The 27,307-nt window shown below is 45.9% G+C and overlaps 2 protein-coding genes across 3 annotated transcripts in view; one reads left to right on the top strand and one right to left on the bottom strand.

Moving 5' to 3' along the window:
* The window catches only part of Bco1 (beta-carotene oxygenase 1), a 39,323-nt gene extending 35,482 nt beyond the window's left edge, over nt 1-3,841 (bottom strand). The window contains exons 1-2 of one of the 2 annotated variants that reach the window (XM_020179748.2): nt 3,572-3,841; nt 858-986 (exon numbers count right to left, since the gene is read on the bottom strand). In XM_020179748.2, the coding sequence (XP_020035337.1) occupies nt 858-986; nt 3,572-3,635 (193 nt within the window). In that variant the 5' untranslated portion in view covers nt 3,636-3,841. The remainder of the gene's footprint in view (nt 1-857; nt 987-3,571) is intronic. The other variant, XM_074055590.1, reaches the window with a different exon arrangement.
* A 12,383-nt stretch (nt 3,842-16,224) lies between these two features.
* Nucleotides 16,225-27,307, top strand: part of LOC109696643 (polycystin-1-like protein 2) — an 80,780-nt gene continuing 69,697 nt past the window's right edge. The window contains 5 exon segments of the mRNA XM_074056923.1: nt 16,225-16,525; nt 18,955-19,119; nt 19,517-19,708; nt 24,774-24,884; nt 25,759-25,906. Of these exon segments, the coding sequence (XP_073913024.1) occupies nt 16,225-16,525; nt 18,955-19,119; nt 19,517-19,708; nt 24,774-24,884; nt 25,759-25,906 (917 nt within the window).

Genomic DNA, 27,307 nt, shown 5'->3' on the forward strand with positions numbered 1-27,307 from the left:
TTATCTGTGGTACTTCCTCACTCTGCCTGACACCCAGGCATCTCAGTTTCCACTCAGGGAGGCGAATTCCATTTGGTGCTGAGTGCCCGGCTCGTCCCTGCCCACTGGGTACCAGGGGCCTGGCTCCTCCCTGCCTGGTGGGCACTGTGTTCAGTTTTGCTCTTTTCAGCTCTAGACTCTTCCTATTTGATCCATGCATATCCGAGTCCACAGCCTGTAATCGCCCATGTGCTCGTGCTGTCTCACTAAGAATTCAGATTCTTTTGTCAGATGAACTGAGAAAGAACCGTGGCCACCTTTCCAGAGAGGTTGTGTTTGTGGTGGGTTGGATGAGGCCCTGCCCAAGATGTCCACGTCCTAGTCCCTGGAACCTGTGAATCAACCACCTGACATAGCATAAGGGACTTCAGAGGTGTGATTTGGCTAAAGATTTTGAGAAGGAGACTATCCTGGATTATCTGGGTGGCCTGATGTTATTATAAAAGTCCTTATAAGAGAGAGGTAGGAGAGTCAGAGTCAGAGAAGGGGTTGTGACAATGGAGAGAGGAAGAGAGAGAGAGAGAGAGAGAGAGAGAGAGAGAAGAGAGAGAGAAACATGCTATGCTATTGGCTTTGAAGACAGAAATGGAGCCACAAGTGAAGGAGAACAGGCAGCTTCTAGAAGATAGATACAGGAAAAGATTCTCCTCTGAGACCTTCAGAAGGAAATGCAACCCCACCAACACCTTGACGTTAGCCCAGTGAGGCCCATTTCTGACTTCCGGCCTTCAGAATCAAAAGAGGATAAATCTGGGTTGTCTTAGGCCATGAAATTTGTGGTCATACTTGTTACAGCAGCAAACTCATCATGGTCTCACCATCTCTGATGGAGAAGCTGTGAAGTAAGGCCAGGCCATCAAACCAATGGTTGTATTTGCTCTCCCCGACTGTGTGCATCCCAGGCCCATTGCGAAGCAGTGTCCCCTGCAGCCATCTTGGAATCTTGCCTGTTAAAAAAAGAGTGTTCAGTTGCCAGTTTCTATGGCCAAACCAAAAGACTCAAGAAAATGGTAACAGAAGGGAATTGAGGTCATATAGCTCTAACCCTGCTCATGCCTCTGTTCATTTACTATGCAGACCTTTCCAGAAAGTGCTAAGAAGTCTGGCATTTTGCTAGCACAGAAGATACCGAAGAGAAGAAATGTGGTCCCTGTTCTTAAGTTTCTCACTGTCCATTGAGACAGAAAAACAGACACTAAAAATACACGGCAACATGCCTGTGATCCTGGCTACTTGGAAGGCAGAGATCAGGAGGATTGCCGTTTGAGGCCACCCCAGGCAAATAATTTACGAGACCCTATCTCGAAAATACTCAACACAATACGGGGTTGGCAAAGTGGCTCAAGTGGTAGAGTGCCTGCCTAGCAAGCATGAGGCCCCGAGTTCAAACCCTAACACCACTCCCCCCCAAAATACACTGCAATAAAGGTAATGCTACAGGCCCAGCAAATGGTACTGTGTGGAACAAAACCTCCCCAGGGTGGGCCGAGAGCAGAGAGGAGATGTGATGCTAGCTTGAACTGAATTGAGATGTGCTGTAAGAAAAAAAAGACATAGCTTGAAAGTAAAACATCTCATTTGCAAGTTTTTTTTTTTTTTTTTTTTTTTTTAGAAAGACAAAGCATTTTTGCTAGTTGAGTTAAGGGTGGCTATACAGAGAGATTCCTAGCATTGAATTTGCAAGTTTTTATATTAATTTAATGTTGAACTGATAATTTGGGGTATATTGTATTAAATAAAATATATCATTCAATATAAATATATACTATTACAGCTAATTTTATGTTTATTTTTACTTTTTGAAATGTAAAAGTTTCATCTGACTTGAGTGCTGTTCTAACAGAGGAAAACTGCTGTGTCCCACCCAAGCTCCCTTATGGCTGCTTTCTGCTTTAATGCACAGCTAGGATGAAGCCAGAGCCTCGGCCTGACCACCCTGGACAGACACATCAACAACAGCACAAGATCTAGTTAGCTGTCTGCCCATGGAAGATGGCAAACTGATTGTGCTTGACCAGGGCTCAAGGCTGGGTCAGAGACTAGCCTCTGCTGGGTACCTGCACAAGTCACTTGAGCAAGTCACTTCCGCTCTCATGCCTCAGTTTCACTCTGTCAAGTTAGGAGGCTTGAGCTACAGAGGGATTTGCACTTGGGAGCACCAGACGACTTGTGAAGACCTGTATAACCAGCTCCACCCCACTGTCTGAACTGGGGGCTTTGGTGGGGAGGTGCAAAGAATTCATGTTGCCACTCAGTGCCCAGGTGACCATGACACTGCAGGTCACAGGACCCTCTTTTTGGAATGACTGCTCTGGAGGATCTTTGGGGTCCATTCAGCTGCTCAGGTTCTAGGATTTTTATTTTCTAAGAAGTCCAAAGATTTCCACATAGTCATTGTGCTTGAAGTGGAAAGAGAAGGAAGACAGCCTGGCCAAAAGTTCTGGTATCCCAGAGCGCAAAGGGTTGGCGTCATAGGCTCTCTTCTTATAAATAAATTAATAGTAAGCATAAATGTGTTTGTTGCAAAAAGATTTACATTTTCAAATATAATATTTATACCTATTTATATTTCTCAATATAAAATATTTATATCTATCTTTTATAAAAACTTAAGGGAAATAGACTCAAGTATTAATAGCGCTTAAGAGATGGAAATACAGCTCTTTGGTTCCCTCTAATTTGTACTTACAAATATTGTACATAATATACATACACGCACACACGGACTTATGGGGTGACTATTATCTTGGTAATCAGGAAAACTACATGGAAAAACTATCCCTTCTCCCCAGCAAAAAAAAACCTTCTAAGGTGAATCCTTGGTTAAAAAGTTCCACCTGCCTTTTCTCGCCACAGACATTCATCATCCTCTCCTCATAGATAATGTCCACAGCCCAGCTATAGACAGACAAAAGTGCCATGTGTCTGGAGCTGCCCCAGGCACTGTTTTCAGAACTGAAAACCCAAGATCTGAGAACCAGGGATGGTTCTTCAGAATCTAGATGGATGGTCCCAGGAAAGTGGCAACCCAGACAGGAGACAACAAGTGAAATAACTGAGGAAGAAGCGGAGACACCAAGCCCCTGCTGCCTAAGAGGAGCCCTATTGGCTCCGCAGGTGTCAGCATGCTGAAATCACACCTGTGAGTGCCTGGGAACGACCACATCAGCCTCTGCAATGCTCTCCACGCATGCATGGCATGAGCGGTGCTCACACACACTTCTCCTGGCGTGATGAAGTTAATTTAGGATGCAGACATTTGCAAAACACCAAGCATTTGGAATGAACTGTATTTTGAGGAAGAATCCCATTGCGTGTGGCCACTGGAGCCTTGCCAACACTCCTGGAAATGGTGAAAACTACTCTCCTTGGAAACTGAGTTCTGATGTGTAAAGCGCACCTAAATCATCACAGAGAATGTATCTAGGTTATGGATCATTTTGTCCCTATTACTGTTTTCCAGACTTTTCAATAAGGAAAAAAGACACCCATCTAAGCATAGAGGAGCCAGTAGCTTATATAAGATGCTCACCTGTCACATTGGCCCTCACAGGCTCCAGCTGTTCTTTCTTATTCCTGCCAAATATTATATCCATGGAGCTGGTGGCAGAGTGAGTGATATTGACAGAGAAGTGACCCAACGCTCCTGTGAGCTCACAGGAGCTGCTCCTGGCTCCTGTTACCTTGCCTTCCTGCCTTCCTGCCCTCCGCTCCTTCACATCCTGGTCAGTCCTGACATGAGTCCTGTCTCCTTCTGCTCCTTCCCTCTCCAAGGGTCGGGTATCTGCACACACAGGGAAGTTGCTGCACTGTGCAGTTTATATTTGGACAAAGGTCAATTCCCAAGCCATGTGTCCCGGCTAATATTTAACTCTCTTTGCTTTCACTTTTGGCTTAACTGAGGATTGCACATTTCTAAGTTGGTGGAAAAAATTCAGGGCATTCTGTGTAGTTAGATTGCCTGAAATAATCCCTCCTGAGAGCTGGAGCTGTTTTATGACCAGGACCAACAAGGTGCCATGAGTTAGGGAACCCTCGAATGGGTAGGTTGTACCAATGCCTGCTGCAGATCAGGGGACATCTTTGCCTTTTGCAGAGATGGGGAGGTTTTGTTTGGTTTTATTTTCAGTGAAGGCCCTGATATCCCCCACAAAAAATCACATGCAAGAAGAACTAGTTCATTATTTTTCTTTTGGAAGAAGGGAACATAGAAATGTGCCAGGAACCCATTTAAAAAATAGACAGGGAACCAAAGACTTCTGAGGAACTAAAGAATAGTAAAAAATCAAACTTCTGTTCAACTTCCTGTCCTAGAAGACAGGGAAAGGATGGTTGTATTCAGTTCTAGGATTTCTGATAGTCATGCGCCTTGATGTGACATCATCGTCTAAAATAATCCATATTAAACTCGATATGAGTTAAAGAACTCCTAACTCATACTGCTCTGAGAAATAGCCATGGCTACCCTGATTCCAACAGTACATAATATTCACATATTGAAGCATCACATGGTAGCCTGTTCATATGCACAATATTGAAGCTTATATTTAGTAGTTAAAAATAAACTTTAAATAGCATAAAATGATTTGAAGAGAAAGAAAGGGCCTTTATTGCAGCCCAGCTAAGGGTGAGGATGGTGAGGTCTGGGCTGGGAGCTGGTCAGTGGTTCAAGACTTCTTCCTGGATGTCTGTGCTTCTGGCTGCTCATTCCGGTCACCTGGTGAGAGCGTTAAAAGTGCCAGTTCTGGGCTGCACTCCAGGCCCACTAACTCAGAATCTCTGCAAGTGGAGCCAGCAGCCAGTATTTTAAGAACCGTCTCCAGGCGACTCTGATGTGCACGGCAGGCGGCAAGGAGCCCGATTCTGAGGCTGCGAGGTCCAGGTCACGATAGAGTTCGAGTTCCAGCTCTGGGCTGTTACCTCCTTGCGACCTCTTTCTCCTAACTGCAGAGTGGGGTAAAATGACATCAGGATCTCGAGGGCCTAGCAAAAGCGCGTGGCCGAGCGAGACAGGTGTATGATGACCCTTTCCCTGCTTCTCTTAGAAGGCAGTTCCCCTGCCTCCATTTCCAGTAAGTCGCTTGGAAACCCGCCAGTTATCCCGCGGTCTGATCTCATCACATGTGTCCATGTCAGGGTTATTTATTCTGAGCTTGTGGAAGCTGTACCCTTGTAAGGATTAAATAAGAATGTGTGGCATACACTAAGAGCTTAGGAAAAACATTGACACCACCAGGGTGGAATAAAAAATTCAGGGCTTAATGATTAGAAGACCTGGGTTCAAACCTCAACCTGGGATTTGATAACTGTGGCTATTGTCACGTGACCTTTCAGAACCTCACTTCACCTTGCAAGATAGGGATGGCAGTAACTGCGTTACAAGGCTTGCTGGGAGCATGATAACAAAATTATACAAGCAAAAACATGACCGCGTTCCTCATTCTTTTTTTTCCCTCAGCCCTGGAGTTTGAAGTCAGGGCCTCACTCTTGCTAGACAGGTGCTCTACTACTTGAGCCACTCTGCCAGCCCTGCTCTTTCTTGTCTCTCTCTGTAAGTTCAGAAAAACATTAGCCACTATCCATTGACTACTCCTATGAGTCAAGTTCTTTGTGGAGGACTTCCACATAGCGGCAAGCTGTGGCCTCACCCGGTCCTGAGACAGGGGTTCTCTGCACTGTTCTGGAGACTGAGAACTCAACAAAGGTAGCCAGCTTTCTCTAGCCCACACAGCAAGGAGGAGGTCAAATTAGGAAGCAAAACCAGGAGCTCAACTTCAAAATTTGCACTCTGTGACAATTCCACATGGCTTGGAGGCATGGTGGCTGTTAGCTGGGTTTTTATTAAGTGAATAATGGGCAGATGGGTCAATGGGGGATAGACACCAAGAAAGTCATTGTTGGGTTTCTATCATTGTATTATTTATAACACTGAGCACGAAGCTGTCTTATCTAGATCCTAACCATGCACTAGGGACAATTACATGGTAAGTTAAAACAATTTTAAGAATAATGGTGACAATAAACAACAGATACCTGAACTGGTTTACTAAAGCTGCCAGAAAAAAGTATAGAGATTTACTGGCTTAAACTACAGAAATTCATCTTCTCATATTTCTGGAGGCTTAAAGACCCAGGTTAAGGTGTTGGTAAGTTTGGTTTCTTCTGAGGCCTCTCTCCTGGGCTCGCTGTATCCTTACATGGTGTTTTGTCTATGTGTGCAAGTCTCGTGTCTCCCTATGTCCAAATTTCTTCTTCTTATAAGGAGACTGGCCAGATTGAATTAATGTGCATCCTAATAGCCTTGTTTTAGCTTCATCTCCCTTTAAAAGACCCCAATTTCTAAATATGGTCACATTCTGAGGTCCTGGAGGCTAGGGCTTCAATACTTGAATTTGGGTGAGGAGACAAAGTTTGGTCATGAGCAATGGAATGGACTAAGGGAAGACACTTTGGCTGCAGGTAATGGATCATCCGCTGAAACCCTCCAGGTGTGCATTTATCTCCCTCATCCAGCCACCTGGAGGTCCAGGTCTTGGTCACTTCAGCACTCACTGGGTCATTCCCTGACTAGCACCCATTGCCACCTTCCACACCACTGTCCTCAGAGGGTTGGTTCCTCAGCCTTGGGTTCTTGAGGTTTGGCTACAGACAATTGCCTTCTCTCCAGAACTCATGTCCTCACACAGTGATGCACAAAAGCAGGAAGACAAGGTGTGGACAAAGGAGGCATTTTCTTCTGACATTTCTCATATTATGCTGGAGGAAAATCTTCCCCACAGTGACCTAAACAGATCTCCCCTTCCAGTTATTGGTTGAACTGTGTCATGTGACACCCTTAGACCAATCACTAGAGGATGAGTAGTTGCTGGCCAAGTGGAGAAGAGGGGAAGACAGTCCCACTGGAGAGAAGAGCTTGGGCAAAGACCCAGATCGTCACCCAGTATGTCCGCCACACACACAGCTCTGGATTATGGGAGGGATATAGGTGTGCTTTGTGTGGGGCTGTGGCAAGGGCCAGGAGAAAATGGTGGGCAGGGAAGGAAGGGAGGGAAGAGGAGAATTGTCAGCAGATTTGGGGAGAAGAGGTTCTGGTTGCTGGGAGGGAGGCAGGAGGAAGATTAGATGATTGGCATTCCCTGGAAGCTTTTTCTGCCAGGCCCTTTCCCAGTTTGACTGGAAATCTCTTGGACTTCTTCCCATGTTGCCCATTTGCACAAGTCAGCCTCAGTAGCCGTCCAGAGATGGCAGGTGGGATTTCTTCTGGAGGGTGAGGCTGGTATAGAGTCACCCACAGTCAGATCTCTGGTCTGTCAGAGATTCTCACAAGAGAAACTGGCAGGGAGGTAGAACATGGGCCCCCAAGCTAAAGGAAGGGAGCTCACACACAGTGTGCTCTATGCTTACACTGTGTACGCATCAAGCCTTATAAGCCTTGCCCAGACACCACTGTTTTCTCCATGAATTATGAAAGAAGTGACTGAAGCTTTGTGAGTTCCTGCCCCTGGGCCAGAGATCACACCACATGTAGCGGGGCTGGAAAGTTTATTATCTTAGTAATTTTGGGAAGTGGGGGGGAGGTGGCTCCCCTTTCCTGAGACCACTTATCCTACAGGATGGGTTGAGCCTATAAAACAGTCATAAGGTTAAGAAATAAAAAAGACAAGGTTGTGTGCTGTAAAAAACCAACAGCCTTATTTGCAATTCTGTATCTCTTGTTACAAAGTTATATTTGTAACACATGAGTTAATATTTCCCTGTTGGAGATATTATCATATCTAAGTTACTTTGCAGTTTTCCAATTAAGTTAACTTCTAAATGGTGCCTCTAATTAGCCAGGATGATAAGCTGAGCAGATAACATTGAAGTCTGGGATAACAGGGTTCAAGGTGACAGGCAAAGTCCCTGCAGAGGTGGCAGCTGCCCCATCAACAGAGAAAAATCTTTGGTGGGCAGACATGCTCCTTGGGCTTCTGAAAGGGAAACAACCCCACTGAACCGAAGACCATAAATTATGCCATTGACATTTAAGAGGCTCCATTATTTCCACACAGCCTGACTGAGCAGTAGAGAGTGAAGTCACCAGGACCCCGTAGCTCCTGACCTCAGTGAGCACAAAGGCTAATAAGGAGATGGAAAGGCAAGCAGTGACGATAAACCCCATCATTCAGAGGACAACAGTGCATCACACTTGGCGGGAAGAACCGATCAGATGGAAGTAAAGAAAAAGGCAGAGAAACGTCTTCTGTCTGAGATGGAAAACTTCAATTTCTATCATAAACTTCAGCCCAATTGGTGACACTTGACAACAATCTAATTTGAAAAATGACTCTCAGCTTACATTCTGGACAGTAGTCCTGCACCTCTACCTCCTAAATCATCAATCCTCTCTTCCAGCCCTCCAGACCCTGTCCTCATTATTTTTAATCCATTAGGAATAACCTCCTCTTAGGCCTCCCTCCCTCCAGTCTGATTCCTTTCAATCCGCCTTCCCTGTTGCCACCAGAGAACCTGGCTGAAATTTGAAACTGATCGTGTCACTCTCCTGTTTAAAATTGAATTTAGCACAGTGCCAGCACATACTAGGTATTCACAAAAATTCAGTGAATAAATGAACAAATGATCACATGAATGGTATGTGACCTCACTGTGCTGTGTAGTCATTGCACTAGTGACCTGGGCTGGCCACAGAAAAGCATTGCCAACTGAGGGGCTTAAAATAGCAGAAATTTACTCTCAGATCTGGAGGCCAGAAGTTCAAGACCAAGGTGACATCAGGGCCACAGTCCTCTGGAGGTGATAGGGAGGGTCCTCCCTGCTTCTTGCTTCTGCTGGTTCCTGCAGCACTTGGTTCTTTTTGGCTCACAGATGCATCACTCTGATCTCTGCCTCCACATTCACACGACCATCTTCCCTCTATATCTCTGTGTTTTTGTGTCCAAATTTCCCTCTTCCTATTGACAACACAGTTTTAGGCCCACAAGCCCAGTTCCAGGGGTTCTACATGTCGGGTCTGGCCACTTGTCCCAATTCACCAAATAAAGAGATAAGTAGTGGTGAAGGGCAGAGACAGGAGATTTATCACGCAGCACGGGCACGTCGTGGGAAAAGCCAAACTACATATGCATAATTATTTATTAGTCCTGGCCAAAGTATGCCCTGCTTGGTCATTGTCAAGGGGTTCCAAAGAAGTTGTTGTTGCTGTCATCATGGAGGGGAGCAATCTGGTCAGGATAAGCAAGCTATTGCTGCCCAGCGGGTGTTCTGTCCTGCAGAAGCTCTGCTGTTCCTTTCCTTGGAGGCAGTTTCTATCTCCGCAGTAAAGATGTTATGGATTAGCCCTGTCCTTCCTGGATTCCAAGGTGACCGCAAAGTGACTGCCCACAAGAATGACTCAGAGCAAAGGGCATAGTTACAAAATGGAGGCAGGGATGCTGTGCTTTTCTCCTGCTTTTAATTCATGGGCCTACGTGAGGAGTCAGTGCTTTTTAGTATAAGTACCTTATACTAGAAGGACACTAGTCATTGAATTGGGGTCCATCCATTCTACTCCAGTATGACCTAGTCTTCATTTGGTGACACCCATTAAGATCCTGTTTCCAAATGAGACTGAGTTCAAAGGTACCAGGCAGTAGGACTTCAACAGATCTTTTTGAGGACACACTTCAACTGACAGTAGTCATTGAACAAAACAGCTTAAAAATGGTCACGGAAGAGGCTATAGCTTTATTTTACAGCTTTATTTATTTACTTATAGCTTTATTTTATTTACTTTCTCCTGCTCGCCTCTTTTTTAAAGCTTGCTGTTGGTGTTACCTCTGCACAAAGCTAAGATGGAGGTACATTAAATTCCTCTGAGGACAGAGAAGCTGTAGCAATTAGCTTCTGTGCAACCTAAGAAGGCTTTGGAGAAGGGGTTGATATTTGAGGTGTTCTGGGAAGAGTGTAAGTCACTAAACAAGCATAGAAGAGATGTGGAGGAAACAGCACGTACACATGGCAAGCCGCTCAGTGGAAGGTAGCTGGGGTGACTAGTTTATCCAGGTTTTGAAGTACTGATGAGAAGGAAGGCCTTGACATTCTGGACTTCTCCCAGACCCTTTCCACTAGCTTTTTCCACCACCAACTTCCACTTGCATTCCATTTTGCATGACTAAGGTCTTCAAGGTACGGTTTACCAGCCACCCTCTAAAAATAACCAGCTATGGACTTGGATCACATGACAAGGGGAGAGCACATACAGGAGATATAGGAATAGGTAGAAAACCCAAAACATGAAAGTGTTTGATGTCCCCACTCCAGAGGAACTAATACAGAAACCTTAAAGCGACAGAGGTTATCATGAGAAGGGGATCAGGAACCAGTGTAAACATCAGTTAGAGATGAATCAACTTGGGTTGTAACACATTTGTACATGGAAGCAATGCTAGGAATCTCTCTGTATAGCTATCCTCAACTCAACTAGCAAAAACGCTTTGTCTTCCTTATTGGCTTGTGTCTTTTTTCCAACAAAGTTAGTAATAAAGGCAGAACAGGACCTGCCTGGAACTGAGGGTGGGAGGAGAGGGTGGGGGAGGGGGGACAGGGTGGAGAAATGACCTAAACAATGTATGCACATGTGAATAAATGAATAAAAATAAATAAATTAATTAAATAAATAAAAATAACCAGCTAAGCATATGTGAGCAAATCTGTAGGGCTCACCTACATACAGTTTTTTAAAAGTCCAGAGAGCCCCGCTTGCTGGGTGCTGGTGGTAGCTCACACCTGGAATCCTAACTACTTAGGAGACTGAGATCAGGAGGATCACTGTTCAAGGCCAGTTGGGGTAAATAGCTCACAAGACCCCATCTCCAAAATAACCAGGGCAAAATGGACTAGAGGTGTGGCTCAAGTGGTAGAGTGCCTGCTTTGCAAGTGCGAAGTCCTGAGTTCAAACCCCATTCCCACCACAGAGAGAGAGAGAGAGAGAGAGAGAGAGTCATTCCAATGACTGAGGTTGTTATTGTTATTCCTCAGAGATGAACCCCAAGTGTTGAATGGAAGCTGTGAGGAAAGCACACGAGATGCCGCTCAGCCGGCATGCTTCCCAGGACTTGGTCTGCAGTGTGGGTCTTCAGGTGGGATCAGCAGCATGTGCAATAGAAAGATAATTAATTTGGCTTAAATAGGGCATTGAGTCCATAGCCAGAATCATGGAGCTATTCATTGCCCAGGCTCCAGTTATCCCAGTTCCAGCAGTATCCCCGTCCATGCTTGGGCTCCCCTAGAAACATTCCACCCCCAAGACAAGAATTCCGGTCCAACAAGTTGATTTGGGAAGTAAACCCAGGAAATATCAGCAGAGGGACAGGAAGTGACAAGACAGGCAATTAGCAATAACAAGAATAATGACATAACAAGCAGACATTATTACATTACAAATAACACTTATAAGATGTTATTTATGAGACTATAAATAATGATAGCAAGAAGACACTGATAATACCTGGTCAAGCCTATTTCCATCGAGGACAACTGCAGCACAGTGTGGTGGGGACCTCTAGGACACTGTGTGACATGCCTTAGCATGATCTTGAGGGGGTCGGGATATCAGCCCACCACTTGTGGTCCCTCGAGGTTGAATTTCTCCTGAAGAACTGACTTCTGACCTTCCATCTTCCGCACATATGCAGAGGGAGTTAAAAAGTCCCAGGTGCTTGCTTTTAGAAGCCTTCCATGGTAAGGGTGGGGGCTAGGGCAGAGCACAGAGAATAACCAATACAGTCCTGGAGAGATAATTCTGCCGGGGCTAAAAGGTCCATGCAAGAAAATGTTCATCGCAGTGTTGACCAAAATAGCAAAGTCAACACAACAAAGAAAAATGGATGAGCAAACATCACCCAGCACACACAGAAACACGAGAATGTATGGATCATACCCACTTCATGAAAAGAGGCTGGGCCACCACCGTGTCGAATGAAGCCCGTTAGTAATGGGGAGAAGGCTCACTGTTTAATGCTAGGCAGAAATGCAGGAAATACCACATGAACTAATCAGGGGTGGGAACAGGTGTGTGAATGATCCACAAAAATGCAGTGTGCTAGGGGGATGGGAGAATTCATGAAATTCTTTTGCTTTGCTATTACTTGTTCCTAAATCCTTGCCTATATCAGCTTCTAGGGGCCCAAGCTAAAATGGATAAAGTCCCCAGATCGGAATATCTGCCATAGGGAATATCTCTATGGTTCTTTTCATGGGCCCAAATGCCCAATTTGCAGTCTTTCTGCTTTCACATTGCTGACCCCACATGGAGGCTCAAATGGCTGGATCAGATCGCTAGAAACATACGTACATAAGGCCAGCTATGTTCCGCTTACTTGTATCTTGAGCCTCATGGACACAGAGGTTAAGGGATATTGTGAACTGACATCACCAAGATGAATCCCATGTCTGGGAGCCTGCAATTTATCAGAATGTAAAGAATTCAAAAATGGAATTTAGCCTGCAGATTTGCGTGTGTTATCAAATGTCTCCCAGCATGTTCCATTAGGGGACATAAATTAAGCCTTTACCCAAGAGATATATTATCACTGCTTATGGCCTTCCACATGGTTTTCCAATGGAAGTCATTAGAAGTTTGGCCTCTGGAGATAACAGAGCAGCTCTGCCCAGCCTGGCAACAGCCTGTGAGTCAGCAATGACACTGTGTTCTGCCGGATTGCGGGCCCTGCCCTATCTCTGTCTGGCACCCTCTGAGCAAAAAGGCTCAGAGGGTTTGTAGGAAGGGGGGAAGCCAAGGATCTGTCTCTGGACCTGGGAGCTGGGGTCAAGCAAACGTTCATTGAATCTTATAAGCCAGTTATGGAACTGACAGGAACAAAGAGTTGTCCTTCCCCCAAGAAACTCCTGGAGTCAAATAGCTCAAATGTCCACTAACCAAAGATGCAGAAACAAAATGTGCTCTGTCCTTGTAACAGTCACAAAAAGGAATGGAGTGCTCTCACCACGACGCTGAAGATGCCATATTACAAATCGGGTGAGTCTATTTGCATGAGGTGTTCAGAATAGGCAAATCCATATAGACAGGGTTGCCAGGAGCCTGGGAAAACAAGACAAAATAAACGTCACAATGTCAGAGCAAGTTGACAAAATCAGATATTAAACAGTTGACTCCTCTGAAGTCTCTGGACACACAAGAAACTTTACTTGAGACCCCCCCCTTTTTTATATTCCAGGGTGCTACTACACTGCATGGCTCCCTTCTTTAATTTCAAATTACTACCTTTTTATTTTTGTAGTGTTGGGAATCAAACCTAGGGTCTTGCATATGCTCTGCCATTGAGCTCCATCCTCAGCCCTCAAGCTTCTAATGCAGACCATTTCACCCAGCTCAGGGTTTTGATTTAACAGTATAAACCATGGTATGTGAGTACTTTCTAAAGGAAAAGTTCTCAGGCTGGTGAAGTGGCTCAAGGGATAGAGCACCTGCTTAGCAAGTGTGACTTCCTGAGTTCAAATCCCAGTACCGCAAAAAAAAAAAGAAAAAAAAAGAGTTCTCTTTTCAAGAGGAACTCTGGTATACCAGTTAAAATAAATTTTCTCACCATTAAAGTAACAGGAATTTTGTCAAATTTAATTTGGGAAGTTAACATGAACAAGAGATGTTAGTCAGGCAGTCAAAGACCTAAGGTAGGGTTATGTTAGTTTTGTGGACTCCTTCCTTCAACATTTATTCAGTAAACTTTTATTGAGTGTCCCTTTCCAGGCAGGAATGAGGATGCATGCTACAACATGGATGAACCCTGGAAACATGATCTGGTGAAAGAAACCAGGCAAAAACAGCCACGTGGTGTATTATTCCAGCTGTGAGTGAAGAAGAGGAGAATCCACAGAGAGTCATGAATGGTTGTTTTACGATGGAGAGCAATTTCTCAGTGGGCAGAAGGTTTTCTTTTAGGGTGATGAAATTGTTCTAAAATTATCGTGGTGATGGTCACACAGCCTTGTGAATATACAAAAGGCCACTGAATTGAGCATTTTAAATATGTGCATTGTATTGTATGCAAACCCTACGTCCATGAAGCTGTTATTTAAAAAAAATAAAGGAAATGCACAGAGGAGGGAGGCACATCACATGAAGAAAGTTCTACAAAGTCCCAAAGGAAGCAGCTTTTGAGCTGAGCCTTAAAGGATAAGAATGAGGTCAGGGAAGGGCTGGGGATAAAGATGTCCCTGACAAAGGGGACAGAAAGACAGAGATGTGAAGGAGGTTCTAGCGGCCTGTGTGAGCTTACCCTAGACACCTCACTGGGGGCAATGGGAGATTAAGAAAGAACAAAAGACAGAAGACAAGCATGCAGAAAGCTGGGGTCAGGTGGGCTGGACACTCTGATGGAGACACACAACAGCAGTGACCACATCTAGCGAGTTTATTATATACAGCGGCAAACCAGGAAGTAGAGCAGCAGTGCAGGGGTCGGTGGATGGTGGGGCATGACGTTGTAGTTATCAGGAAACAGGAGGAACCTGTGAGTGCTATTCTGGATGTAAACATCTTAGGAAAAGCAGCTGTGCTGCATTTTGCCCTTACCCCTTCTGCAGCTGGGGCTGTGCCAACTCAGCCTGCAGATTATTCAACACAGTTGTGCTTTTGTCAAGTTCTCATAGGCTTCTCATACTCCACTCCCCACAGGAGGTCACAGCTATGAATTATGATAGGTAGGAAGAGCTATGACTTTGAGCCTGTGGGGGAATGAGAGGCCCATGAGATTTTTTTAAAAGAATTTATTATTTTTGAACAGGTAATAACATTCCCATGGAACAAAATAGAAAAACCCTAGCCCTTAATTCGGAAGTCTCTTATGCCCTTGTAAAATTACTGGAAGTACTGAATAAACATTTTTAGGTTTATTTTAGTAGATTATTATTTGTGCAGAAAAAGGCACTGAAACTAATAATAAATAAATACTGATGTGTGACAGGGTGGGGGATATCCCTAAATATAAAATGAAACTCCTATCTGGGAGAAAAATAATTTACTCTCAGAGTAAATTTTGTTGCTTTTAACATTAACAAGAATCTCAGAAACCCTTCCAAACCTGTACAGGAAGGCTTTGTTCATTTTTAAACTGGGTGCGTGGGGAAAATAGCTCGGTGGTAGAGCATTTGCCCAAAATGGTTTGCGGTGTGCGGGATGCTTCTTAACCAGTTTCCTATCAATCTGTGTTAGGTTTCCTCCAGTTTCTCTTTTTACAAGATTTTGCATTGCGTATCCTTAAACATATGACGTGTGACACATGTATGAATTGATCCATGATTAAAATTTCTAGTAGTGGAAGGGCTACATTATAGAGTCTGTGCTTTTCAAGTTTTGGTAGCTATTGACACACTACGCACAATCATACTAATTTATACTCTGAGGTGCAAGGAGGGAGAGAGGCAGTTCCTTCACACTTGGAGAGATTGGATAGCTTGCTAGGGGCCAGACTATACAAAGCAGTATACAAAGCTAAGAAGTTTGAATTTGATCCATTGACCCCGGAAAGTCCCTGGAGGGTCTGGGTAGTGAATGAAGATGGGCAGGCCTGAGTTTTGAATGCAAGTTTGTTTTCATGGCAGCATCAAATAAATTTTGTAGAGCATTTTTATTCTCCAGCAGACACAAGTGATAACATCATGAATCAGAGTGGGGCCCGAATGTCTCTTAGGATTTTGGCCTCACCAGGGAGAGGATGGCTATCATCTGGGTACAGCTGCCTATCTACACAGGAAGACAGCACGGGAGCTCCACTCTGTCTTTACCATCCCCTAACTTTAAATATCCTGCTAGTCTTATCACACATCCCACATGCTCACGGTGTCTCCTGAAACGTGTGGCCCTGAGGTAAGGGCATAAATCAGTGAGAAGGAATGGTTACTGAACACTAATGGTGGACCAAATGACAAGCAGACGGGTGAGCCGACATGTTACCTTTCTCTAGAAAACCTTTGGGAATTACTTGGCTTTGGACCAGGCGTTGAACAAAGAGCCAGGTGAAGCAAAAATGCAGACACATTCACCCTGAATCTTTTGTTTCTTAGACAAAAGGGAGCTGCTGTTGTGTGCTACAAAGAGAGAAGGGAAGATGGATGGTGGTGATTGTGTAGGCAACAGAATATGAAAGACCCGAGAGGGAGTGCCATCATAGCCCCAGCAGTGGTTCGAAGATGAACACAGTAGGCTTGGTACTCTTGGGGCTCTCTCTGAGATTTGGGGCCACCACTGCTAAGCCAGAAGAGGACGGTTTTTGCTCTAAGAACCAGGTGGCCTTCAGAGATGCTTGCTATGAATTTGTGCCACTTGGACGTCCCTTCCATGGGGCTCAGAGCTGGTGTGAAGGGCAAGGAGGCCATTTGGTCTTCATCCATGATGAAGACACCCAGCAGTTTCTGCAAAGGCACATCCCTCAGGACAGGGAATGGTGGATTGGACTCACAGGGACCTCGGCACCCAATGGGACCTCAGGAGGTAGGTGCTGCGTAGCTGTGTTTTACAGGAAGCTTGTGATACACCTTCTCACCCAGAGCAAATTAACGTGTCCTAATGCTCATGGTAAGGCTACCTTCTCTCTGGTTGTTTTTGTGGATCAAATAAAATGACTCATACACCATACATAGCATGGAAGATAGTCTAGAAACATCCATTTGCGTGCAATTTGTATGCTTGCGTGGCAGGGAGGAGGACTGGGGTTTGAGTCCAGAGCTTTGGACATGCAAGGCAAGTGCTCTCCCACTGAACAACATCCCCGCCCTGCAGGCACCTAACAAAACTAGCTCTGATGTCTTTGATTCTTGCTAGAATTGTACCAGGCACTCTCCTGAGTGCTTCATGGTCATTGTCATGTTGATCCTTACATTAACCAGTGAGAAAATTATTATTGTTGTTCTCATGACAAAACAGCCTCAGAATATAATGGCCTAACTATTTTCAAAGCATGCCCTTATGTCTTTTTCCAGTTGTTATGAGATTGAAGCAGAAACCAAGAGCAGCAGTGTATGCTTGTAATCCTAGCTACTCAGGAGGCAAAGGCAGGAGGAGGGCAAGATCAGGGGCAGCCCAGGCAAGGTAGTGAAATCCTATCTCAGAAACAACATACAAAGAAAGGGCTAGGGGCATAGCCTAACCTGAGGTCCTGGGTTCTTCCCCAGTATAGGAAAGGAAGGAAGGAAGGAAGGAAGGAAGGAAGGAAGGAAGGAAGGAAGGAAGGAAGGAAGGAAGGATGGAAGGAAGGAAGGAAAGTGTTTAGCATAGTTCCACTCACATTTCATGGTGTCATTTGATGAGACCTGAAAATTCTCCCTTCCCCTTCCCTCTGGGAGGACCCCTTCCTCTACCCCAGCGGCCAGATGAGCCCTTCTCTGTGCACCAGTGGGAACCTGTCCACTACCCTTTACAAGAGCACTTAAAGCATGGCTGAGATTTTTCAGGTGTCTAGACTATGAGCCCAAGAGAAGGAAGCACTTCCAAAATGGGATCCTCATACTCCCTCACAAGGCAGGCATGGCTACTCTTGTTTACTGACCAAGGGAAATGAGGAGAGGAATTGACTTGCTCCAGATGACCCAGTTGAGCACGGGCAGTGTAGTCTACAGCCTGTCAGACAGCAACTCCTAAGCCTAACTTCTGATGTGTACCACTGGTGGCCAGGGGCTCCCTTTGCTCCTGTATAAACTACTGGGTTTTAGAAATGAGTAACTTGGTCCAAGCTGAGCACCCACAGAAATGTACCAGTTGGATGGAAATGTCTTAATAAACAAACACTTGGGGAAGCTCATTTAGGGAAACTCACAGCCAAAGGGGGTTCAAATCCTTAAGATGCCTGTTCAAGCAACGTCTCTTGAATGGTCTCCTGACTTATGGCAATTGTGACTTTGTGTGCATGGAGCGTCCAGAGTCGTGTTTATTAAAGTCTCCCAGGGGAGACTTTTACAGAAAATGATGTAGCTCTACTTGGCTAATTTGTAGCAATCTGCAAGACTTAATGTGATTTAAGAATCCAGGGCCAGAACCCTGTGAGCAACACAACAGCACTGACTTACATAGATTTCAGGCACTCCAAAATGCTGATATGTGGGTAAGGCTCAGCCTGGAATGATTTACAAGAAACTAATTTATGGGAGTAGCACAGAGCTTGGGAGAGGGAACATGTTTCCATTTGCACCCTTTCAGAGCACTTGAAATTTTAAAAATTTCGGCATGACTTCTCTTTTTTAAATTTAATAATCCTCTTCTTTGAGTCTTTTTTCTAGTACTGAGGATTGAACTGAAGGCTTGCACGTGTCAGGCAAGCACGATACCACTTGAGAGATGGTCCTAGACTTGCCTTTGAGACAGGGTCTCACTATCTTTGCCCAGGCTGATCTTGAACTTGAGATCCTCCTGCCTCCACCTCCTGAGTGGTTGGGATTACTTACAGGTGTGTGCTACTGCACCTGGGTTTTGAGTCTTAATAGTAACTTTCTATGTCTGTGTTTTCTAGCTCACTAGTACCTTCAAAATGCTTCTCTATTACACACACAACACACACACACACACCACACACCCACACACAATCTCTTCTCCTCAAAATCTGCAGCAGTATTTTTGAGTCTTAGAGATATCCTGAAGCAGGGCGAATGGATTCATCTGAACCCAGCCCTGCCCAGACACATGTGACCAGGGGATGGAGCACCTGTTATGGCTTTCCAATCTGGAGACCCAGATTTTATGTCTGAGTGTTCAAAGCTAAGGGGGAGGAAGGCCCCTTCACTTGTGTGGAGAAAGGAGGTCTTTTCCCAGCCGCAATGATTGATCACCTATGGCATACCAGGAGTTGAGCTGGGTTGAGGTAAACCCTCCACATGAAGGAGGCTAAGAAGGGATTTCTGTCAAGTCCTGGCGATCCTATTCCCATCCAGGGCCTGGGATATGGCTGGACACCTCAAACGTGAGCTACAGCAACTGGCGGAGAGGCCAGGCCACGCCTGCCCCCCATACCTGTGGCTACATCGAGAGAGGCCCTTCTTCTGAGTGGGCAGCCTCGGAGGATTGCATACAGGCCTTTGCCTCCATCTGCGAGTTTGGTAAGCTGGCTCCTCCTTTGGCTTCCATCTCTCTGACCTCTTTCTCTCTCCTTCCTTTTCTGACTCAGGTTTCTCTTGATCTTTCTTTCCTTCCCCTTTCCCCTTAACGCTCTCTAGTTCTTTGCCTCTGCCTCTGCCCTGTGCCTCTTTGTGGGTCTCACTGTCTCCCTCCGCCTTTGTCTACCTTGGTCCCAGTGTCTCCTTCTTTCCCTGTTTAAGTGCCTGTCTGTCTTTTTCCTACTTCACTTGTTTTTCTGGAACTTTCTTTTTGACTCTGGTTCTCCCCCACCCTCTGCCCCAACTTCTGCCCTGTGAAGCTCTGTATCTCTGCCTTGATTCCTGTCTCTAGCTCCCAGGTTTCTCCTTCCACCTACCATCCCACTGTGTGCCCCCTAAGGTGTCACCTTCCCTTTCCTGCAGGAGTGGGCCAGAGCTTGGCCTGTGAAGGCCTCAATGCCACCATGCACTGAGGATGTCCAGGATGCCTTCTACGGGCGACAGACCCCCCATTATTGCACCCAGGGCACCTGGCATCCCTCAGACCTGGAGGAGGAATGCAGCTGGGTCAGTGTCAAGGATGAAGTGGCAGGTAGGTCCCCAGGGCTCCCAGGCCTGGCTGGAGCAGAGGGCAGTTGCTACTTTTCTGTGCCCAGAAAAGGGTTCTGGAAGGTTCGAATGCTGTTCAGAGATGACTCAGGCCTTCAAAGTGTGGAAAAACTGGCCAGTTTCTACCCACAGTGCTGAGCAGGACAGCTCACATCAAACCCAACCCTCCTTAACCTAATTTTTAAATTTTTGAAACATTTCAAATATATAGAGAATAAAAAATATTGTGAAGAACTCCTAGAGAGCTATTAGCTGTCTTTGTTAGATCTTAACATCAAGCCACACTGGCTTTAGATTCCCTCAAAAAACCAAACCCATTTCAAGACCACTGTGTAGACCTCCCTGGTCCTGGTTCTGTCATGAATTCAGGGTTGATTAACACATGTACGATTCTCTATTCTCCCTTTTATTTATGTGTCCCAAACATTGTACTGTTTATAGGAATGGCGCCATCTTGGATGTGTCATTCTGCAATGCTGTTTTTTCCGAGACGTATGGTCCATCTTGATCTATGTTGCTCTAGTCCATTCGGTACATTTATTGTCCATTTGTACCATAATTTTCTCTCCTGCTGAGAGATGAATGGGTGATTTCTCAACTTTTGAATCGTGAATAATGCTGGGCGGATATTCCTGGTGGTGTCTCTTGTTCCTGTGGGAGAGTTTCTCTAGGGCTTTGCTTTTTAAATCAGATGAAATTTCCTTTGCTCAGCAACAAAGATTGTATTGCAGGAACTTTAGGGGCTCCCCACACCCTCCTGGGATGTGTGCAGTCCTCAGAGACTTCCATCAGCCAGGACACAGGAAGTTTTCTGCTGTGGTGATCACTGTCCAGCCCACAGGGACCTGGGAAGGCAGGTGGTCTAGCAATGTGTGCTCAGACGGGGAGCCCAGTGTACCCACACATGACCTAGGCATTTCCCCTGTGAGGTTCTGCCTCCATCCTAAGACCCTGTGAAGACTCAGGGAGTGATTTCCAGTCCTCTCTGAGCCTCTTCTTCCTGGGGGGAGCATGGCTCAGCCTCTTAGAACTGCCCCCTTGCTCCTCTTGCCACCATGTGTCCACCATGTTCCCTTGCTCCCTTCAGAGCAGGCGTGGAGAAAGGAAATGCTGAAATCAGCTCAGTGGCTCTCAGCAGCTCTCCTTGGTGTCCAGCAATCCTGAGCTGTGGCCTCCAAGGAGGAAGGGCCTTGGCTGGGCAGGTGATTGATGGAGGAGCCTCAGCACCAAGACCTGCCGGGGCTGGGCAGCCTGTTTCCTCAAAGGCTCAGCTGTAAGTCTTGGAAACTGGCAGCCACTTCCAGAGAGCATGTTAGAGGTGATCCTTGCACCCTGTTGGGAAGGGTCAGTGGAGAAGACCTGGGAGGACCCTGGGATCCATCTATATACAAGGGCCCTGATTACGGATTCATTCAGTTGGCCAATAAACATTTATTGAGCACTGATACCGTGCTATGTCCTATCCTGGCCTCTGTGGATATAGGGTGAATCAAACACACTTTGTTTTTCAAAGAGTTCAAAGTCCAGTGGGAGACAGATGTGTCTGTGCAGGCAGTTACTTAACAGCATAATAAATGCTACAGTAGAAGGGAGCAAAAGGTGCTATGGATTTACTCGTGCAAAAACTACCTTGTGTGCTGCATGCAGGGTACAGTTCTATGTGGTGGAGACAGGTTAGTGAACAATACATTTATTAAATGTCCCACTCCTTTGGAGATGATAGCCTAGTGCTATGGAATCATATAGGAGTACCTAACTAGGAAGAGTATGGTGGTACATATCTGTAATCCCAGTTACTCTGGAGGCAGATATCATGGTTCAAGGCCAACCAAGGCAAAAAGTTAGTGAGACCTTTATCTCCACATCAGGCCAGTTATGGTGGTACATGTCTGTAATCTTAGGTAAGTGGGCATAGATTGGAGGATTGTGGACCAATGTCAGCTGTGGGCAAAAATGTGAGACCCTATCCAAAACATAATTAAGCAAAAAAGGGCTAGGAGCATGGTTCATGTGGTAGAGAACCTGCCTAGCAAGTGCAAGGTCCTGAGTTCAAACTCCACTACCACAAAAAAAAAAAAAAGGAAAGAAGGAAAAGAGAAAAGAAAAGAAAGAAAAGCATCCAACTGGGTCTCATTAGAAACCATGCAGGGTGGGGGGTGAAGGAGTGGAGAGGCTGGGGGTGTGTCTCAGTGGTAGAGCACATGCCCAGCCTGTGCCAGGCCTGGGTTCAATTCCTAGCAACACACACACACACACACACACACACACACACACACAATTCAAAGAACCAGTTCTCACAAGTGTTTTGAGCTGGGTATGCCTATAGTACCAGCTTCTCTGGAGGCTGAGGCAAGAGGATTGCTTGAGGCCAAGAGATCAAGGCCAGCCTGGACAACAGAGTGAGACCCGATCTCAAAAAAAAAAACACAAACGTTTAGTCTTTCAACAGAGTTTAAGTGGGAGATTGTTTTCCCAAGTCATGGAAGTGCTGAGAGGCAACACAGGGGCTGTTCTGCCACCCTAATCCCTGGAACCGTGGGTCAGATAAGACACCATGCCTGTGGCTATGCCACCTCACATGGCACGGGAACTTTTCAGATGTGATCAAGGGTGCTACTCAGCTGGTTTTAGGAGAGGGAGCCTGCTTGGGCTTATCCAGTTGGGGACACAATCTGAACACACTAGCCCTTAAAAACAGAGAACGTTCTCCGGCTGGAAACAAAGAAAGACATGGAAGGAGGAGAAGTCACAGCAGTTTTAGGTGTGAGACAGATTTGATGCACTAATGCTGGATCTGAGACACAGGGACCACATGCAAGGACTGAGAGACATTTAGGATCTGGGGGCAGAATTCTGCCAATAAAAATGCTATTGGAAGCAGAGCCCTCCCCGGAGCCCTCAGCAGGAAGAGCAGCCCTGTGATACCCCAAGCAGAGCCCAGCCCACTTGGACTTCTGACCTCCAGAACTGTGAAGTAATGCATTTGAGTTGTCTGAAGCACTAGTTTGTGGTGGTGTGTTGTAGTGGCAGTTGGAAATGAACACATGGCCCTCCACTCCTCTGCAGTGCCTGCTTGGCCAAGCCCACCCGGAAGCCAGTGGGCCAGGGAATGTGGGAAATACAGCTCCCTGCAGTGTAGAGCAGGGAAGGGGGAGAGAGAACTGGGCACCAAGAGTCTACTGACTGGCCAACTTCCCAGAGGAGGTGAGAGGTAGGAGATAGCCAGAAGCACAGGTATGTGCTCAGGGAAGTGGGAAGGACATGTGTAAGGTGCTGGAGGTGAGAGAGAGCTTGGTGGGGCAGGAATTGTAATAACACCTAGTAGTACTAATGTAGATAGAGATGAGGACCCAGCCAAGGAACTTGTACTTTATTCCACTGACATCGTGAGGCACTGGAGGATCCTGAGAAAGGGAGGGATGCAGAAGTTGGTTTTAGAACCACCCTAAGGCTGCTGTGAGTCCCTGGGAGACAAACAGGGAGGCTGATAGGTAGGAGATGATGGTGGTGCAATGGCAGCTGGAGAGAAATGGGAGGATTCTAGACCTAGAGGAAAACTGGAAGGATGGTTCGCTGATGGAAGTCTAGGATGACCATTCTGTGTCTAGGGAGGCTGGACTAAAGGAGAGGCTGAGGGAGGGAGGAAGAGCAGAGGACAGAGGTGGAGGGGTCAAAAAGGGAGAGCAGATGAGTGTTCTAGGGCCAGTGAAACTGAGACCACAACTGGGAGGAGGGCATCAGACTACACAACTCTGTTCCCTCACAGTTCTGGAGGTCAGAGTCCAAAACCTAGGTGTCAGCAGGGTCACGCTCCAGGAGAAATCTCCTTTGCCTCTTCTGGTGTCTGGTGTTTGCTGATGACCCTTGGCGGCCTTGGTTTTTGCATGTGCCATTCCAATCTTTGCTTCCTTTTCTTCATGCTGCTCTCTCCCTGTGTGTCTGGTGCCCATGCCCGTTGTCTCACAAGGATGCCAGTCATATTTGATTAAGGGCTTACTTACCCTAATGACCTCATTTTAACTTAATGACATCTGCAAAGACATTATTCCTAAATAAGTTCCCATTCACAGGCTCCAGGGTTTAGGACTTTGACATACCTTTTAGGAGGCACAATTCAGTCCATATCAGAGACCAAGATTTGGGATATGAGGTGTCTGGATATACTGTGATGATCATGTAGAGATCTCAAGGCAATTAGACATACAGGTGAGGCACTCGTGAGAGAGCTGACTGGGGAGTCAGGGGCAGATGGTTAACAACAGGGCACAGGAAACAGGGAAAGCAGGGCAGGAATTCAGGCCCAGGGGAGCATCTGAAGGTGCCTGGCTAAACAATTACGTATGCATTTAAATATTTCAAGGCCTGGAACAAGTATGGACTTCTGAGAGGCAGAGGATGCAGGGTCACAAGGATACTCTCAGGTCACAGTGTCACTGTCCCCTTCTCCCAGGCTCCTTTGCAGGCATCTAACACATGGGCAGGAGGGAGAAGTGTTGGATGACTGTGGTTTTCCTTGGGTGGGTTCCCCATTCCTCCTTTGCAGGTATCTGATACCCCGATGCACACAGGATTCCTAATCTTACCCACCCTCGCTGGTTCTCAGCATGTAAGTTTCTACTTAGGCCATCTGACTAGATGCTAGTGGACCAGTGAGTCTCAGAATGGGTTTCTAAGTCAGCAGTACCAGCACCACTCCGAAGCTTGTTAGAACAGCAGAATCCTGGACCTCACCCAGACCTGCTGAATCAGAACCCCTGCAGGTGGACCTAGAGCTCCATGTCTACCCAAGATCTCCAGGGGATCTGGCACATGCTAAGGTCTGACAGCAGTGTGCCAGACCTGGGCTGCTACAGGGCAGGAATCCAACTTCCCTGTCCTCTTAGTCCTTAGGCCAGGGCCTTGTCTCCAGTAGCTCCCAATAGACATTTGTTGGGCAATGCTTGTAAGAGAACACATGAGGAGAAAGTCATGTGTGAAGCTCTGCTGAGGGCATGTCCTTTTGTCTTGCCCACCCTTCCTGCTTCCACCGGAATGGGGGGCCTTCCTAGGACAGTGCCAGGGGCTGCAGGCATGCCAGGTGGCAGCAGATGGAAGCTACTTTGGAGACCTGTGTTCTACTCTGGGCAGCTACCTGTGGGTCCACTACCAGTGCCAGGAAGGTGAGTCCCCAACTTGCTTGGGCTTAAGGATTTCTTTTTTTCCATAGTATGTCAGGATTTCCGGGGCAGGAGGCAGGAGCCACCCACCTGGGCCAATCTACTGTATGCTGAGAGACTTCTTCCCCCAAAACAGTCTCTCGGGGTAAAGTTTTGCAGCTTCTACTGCAGAAGCTAGGTCAGAAGCTAAACGACAACAAAATTTAACCCAGGACTCTTCAAAGGAGATGTCATAGGGGTGGCCCAATGACAAAAACAAGGTTGCTTGGTTGGAAGAGCCAAAAGATCTCTTGCTTTAGATAAATGCAAATCTTAAACATCATAAGATAACCAACACTATCACAACTTATGAAAGTTTTATAATTAAGAAGGAAAAATTCTTCCCTTCAATGATCCTACTCCCCATAAGGAAACACCATTAATTACTTAGAAAAATAAACTCTTTCCTGCTTTTAAAAATGTTTGCATAGACACATATGATTGAATGTATTTATGCATACTTTTTATAAACTATAAAAAATAAACAGGCATCAGTGGCTCAAAAAACCACATATGTGCTTGTGTACCTGTAGCTATCTCTGGGTATGGTAGCAGTGGCAGCAGAACGGGGGCCGAGAGATGGACAGATGTGCAGGGAAGGCTTGCTTCTCACTCTATATCCTGGATACATTTCCAGTTCTGTGTCATTGTCATGTATTACCTATGCATGAAACATAAATCTCAAAAGAAATTTCAAAAGTAAAACTAAAACAAAACATTACTTGCCTCACTTAAAATAGCAGCCAGGTGGATCGAGGACAGTTAAGTTTTAAGCAGAATGTGGAACTTTGCTCTGAGAGGGCATGAGGCATCTTGGACCTTGTGTTTGGATCTGCAGGCCTGAGGCTGGTTGTGCCCAGTGTAAGTTTTGTCTTTGACAACGTCACCATCTCTCTGACATGGCTCCTCTCTCCCTATGTCGGAAACCTGTCCTGTGTACTCAGCATGGGAGATGGCCGCACTCTGGATCCCTACTACCCTCCCAGGTAAGAGCCTTGAATCAGGTTGTATCAGTCAGTTTTGGCCTCTTAACAAGCTGCCCCCAAACTAGTGACTTAAAACAGTAGTTATTTCCCATGGTTCTTGGAAGGAATGGATAGCTTTTCTTTTCTGGGCTGACTCTGCTGGAGCTGGCTGGTCAAAGAAAGCCTTGCTCCCTCACTTGTCTAGTGATCAGCTGAGTGTCAGCTGCAGACCTGTGCCATTTATCACCCACAAGGTTGTCCTGGACTCTTTCCTCTAGTGATGGAAAGGTTCTTAGCAGTGAGAATGAACTGTTATGAATTGTATTTAGTTTCTTTCTATAAAGGTGGAGAGTTAACTCTGCTCCCTGGAGGATTCAGAACAGTGTCCTCAGGCCCAGTGCTGCACGCTGTGCCCTAAGGGGCTGAACATCAATGCTCACTAGTCCTGGCTTGCATCAGTTTCTACCGCTCCATAGCTGTGTGTCTTGGGCAATGCTGCTGTGTTTCTGTGGGCCTCAATTGCTTTGTTTCTAAAAACCAGGGGAAAATTATCTTGCACAGCACCACCCAATGGAAACAAGAGAGTGAGGCACATGTGCACCACAGACATTGCACCACAGTTCCAAGTAAAATGGGCTCCAGCTGGAGGTCCTGAGGCTGGGGTTATGATCCCAGCTGCTGCTAATGTGATTCAGACCCTCACAGCTCCTGGGCACTGCTGGCTTTCCATTTCCTTCCCTGTCATATCTATTGATGGCTGCCATATTGTTTCATGGTAGAAAATGAAAAACTATACGTGATGATGCTGTGAGAGGGGAAATGTCTAAATGATACAAAATCCCACGTTTTCTTTTTTTTCTGCTTGCTACCATCTATAAAGGAAATAATGGACGCTAAGTTACACAATCTTGTGTGTGTGTATGTGTGTGTGTGGTACTAGGGTTTGAATTCAAGACCTTACATTAATTAGGCAGGTGCTCTACCACTTAAGCCAATCTCCTAGTCCTTTTTAAAATTTTTTTGCTTTAGTTATTTTTTTGAATAGGGTCTCCTGGCTTTGCCTAGGCTGGCCTGGACTGAGATCCTCCTGTTACACTTCCCTTGTAGCTGGGTCATAAGCACGAGCCACCCTGTTAAATTGCACACTTTCAGCCCTCAAATCTTACACAACTTGAGTTTGTCATAAGTCAAAATTGACTGTGTGCAGCCCTACTAAGACCTTTAAGTGACAGGAGCACTTTCCAGTGATAAACAAACAACGCTTTCAGAAGCAAATGGGGAAGATGCTTATATTTGTTCATTTTAGACAGCGAGTTCATGTGATTGAAATCTAACAGAAACAATAAGAATGCCATTTCTCTGGGCATTCGCTCTAAGTAAAATACCCTCACATTTAAAAAAAAAAACTCTCTTAAAAGGAAT

The sequence above is a fragment of the Castor canadensis genome, chromosome 15 (assembly GCF_047511655.1).
Source record: "Castor canadensis chromosome 15, mCasCan1.hap1v2, whole genome shotgun sequence".
NCBI classification, from domain to species: Eukaryota; Metazoa; Chordata; class Mammalia; order Rodentia; family Castoridae; genus Castor; species Castor canadensis.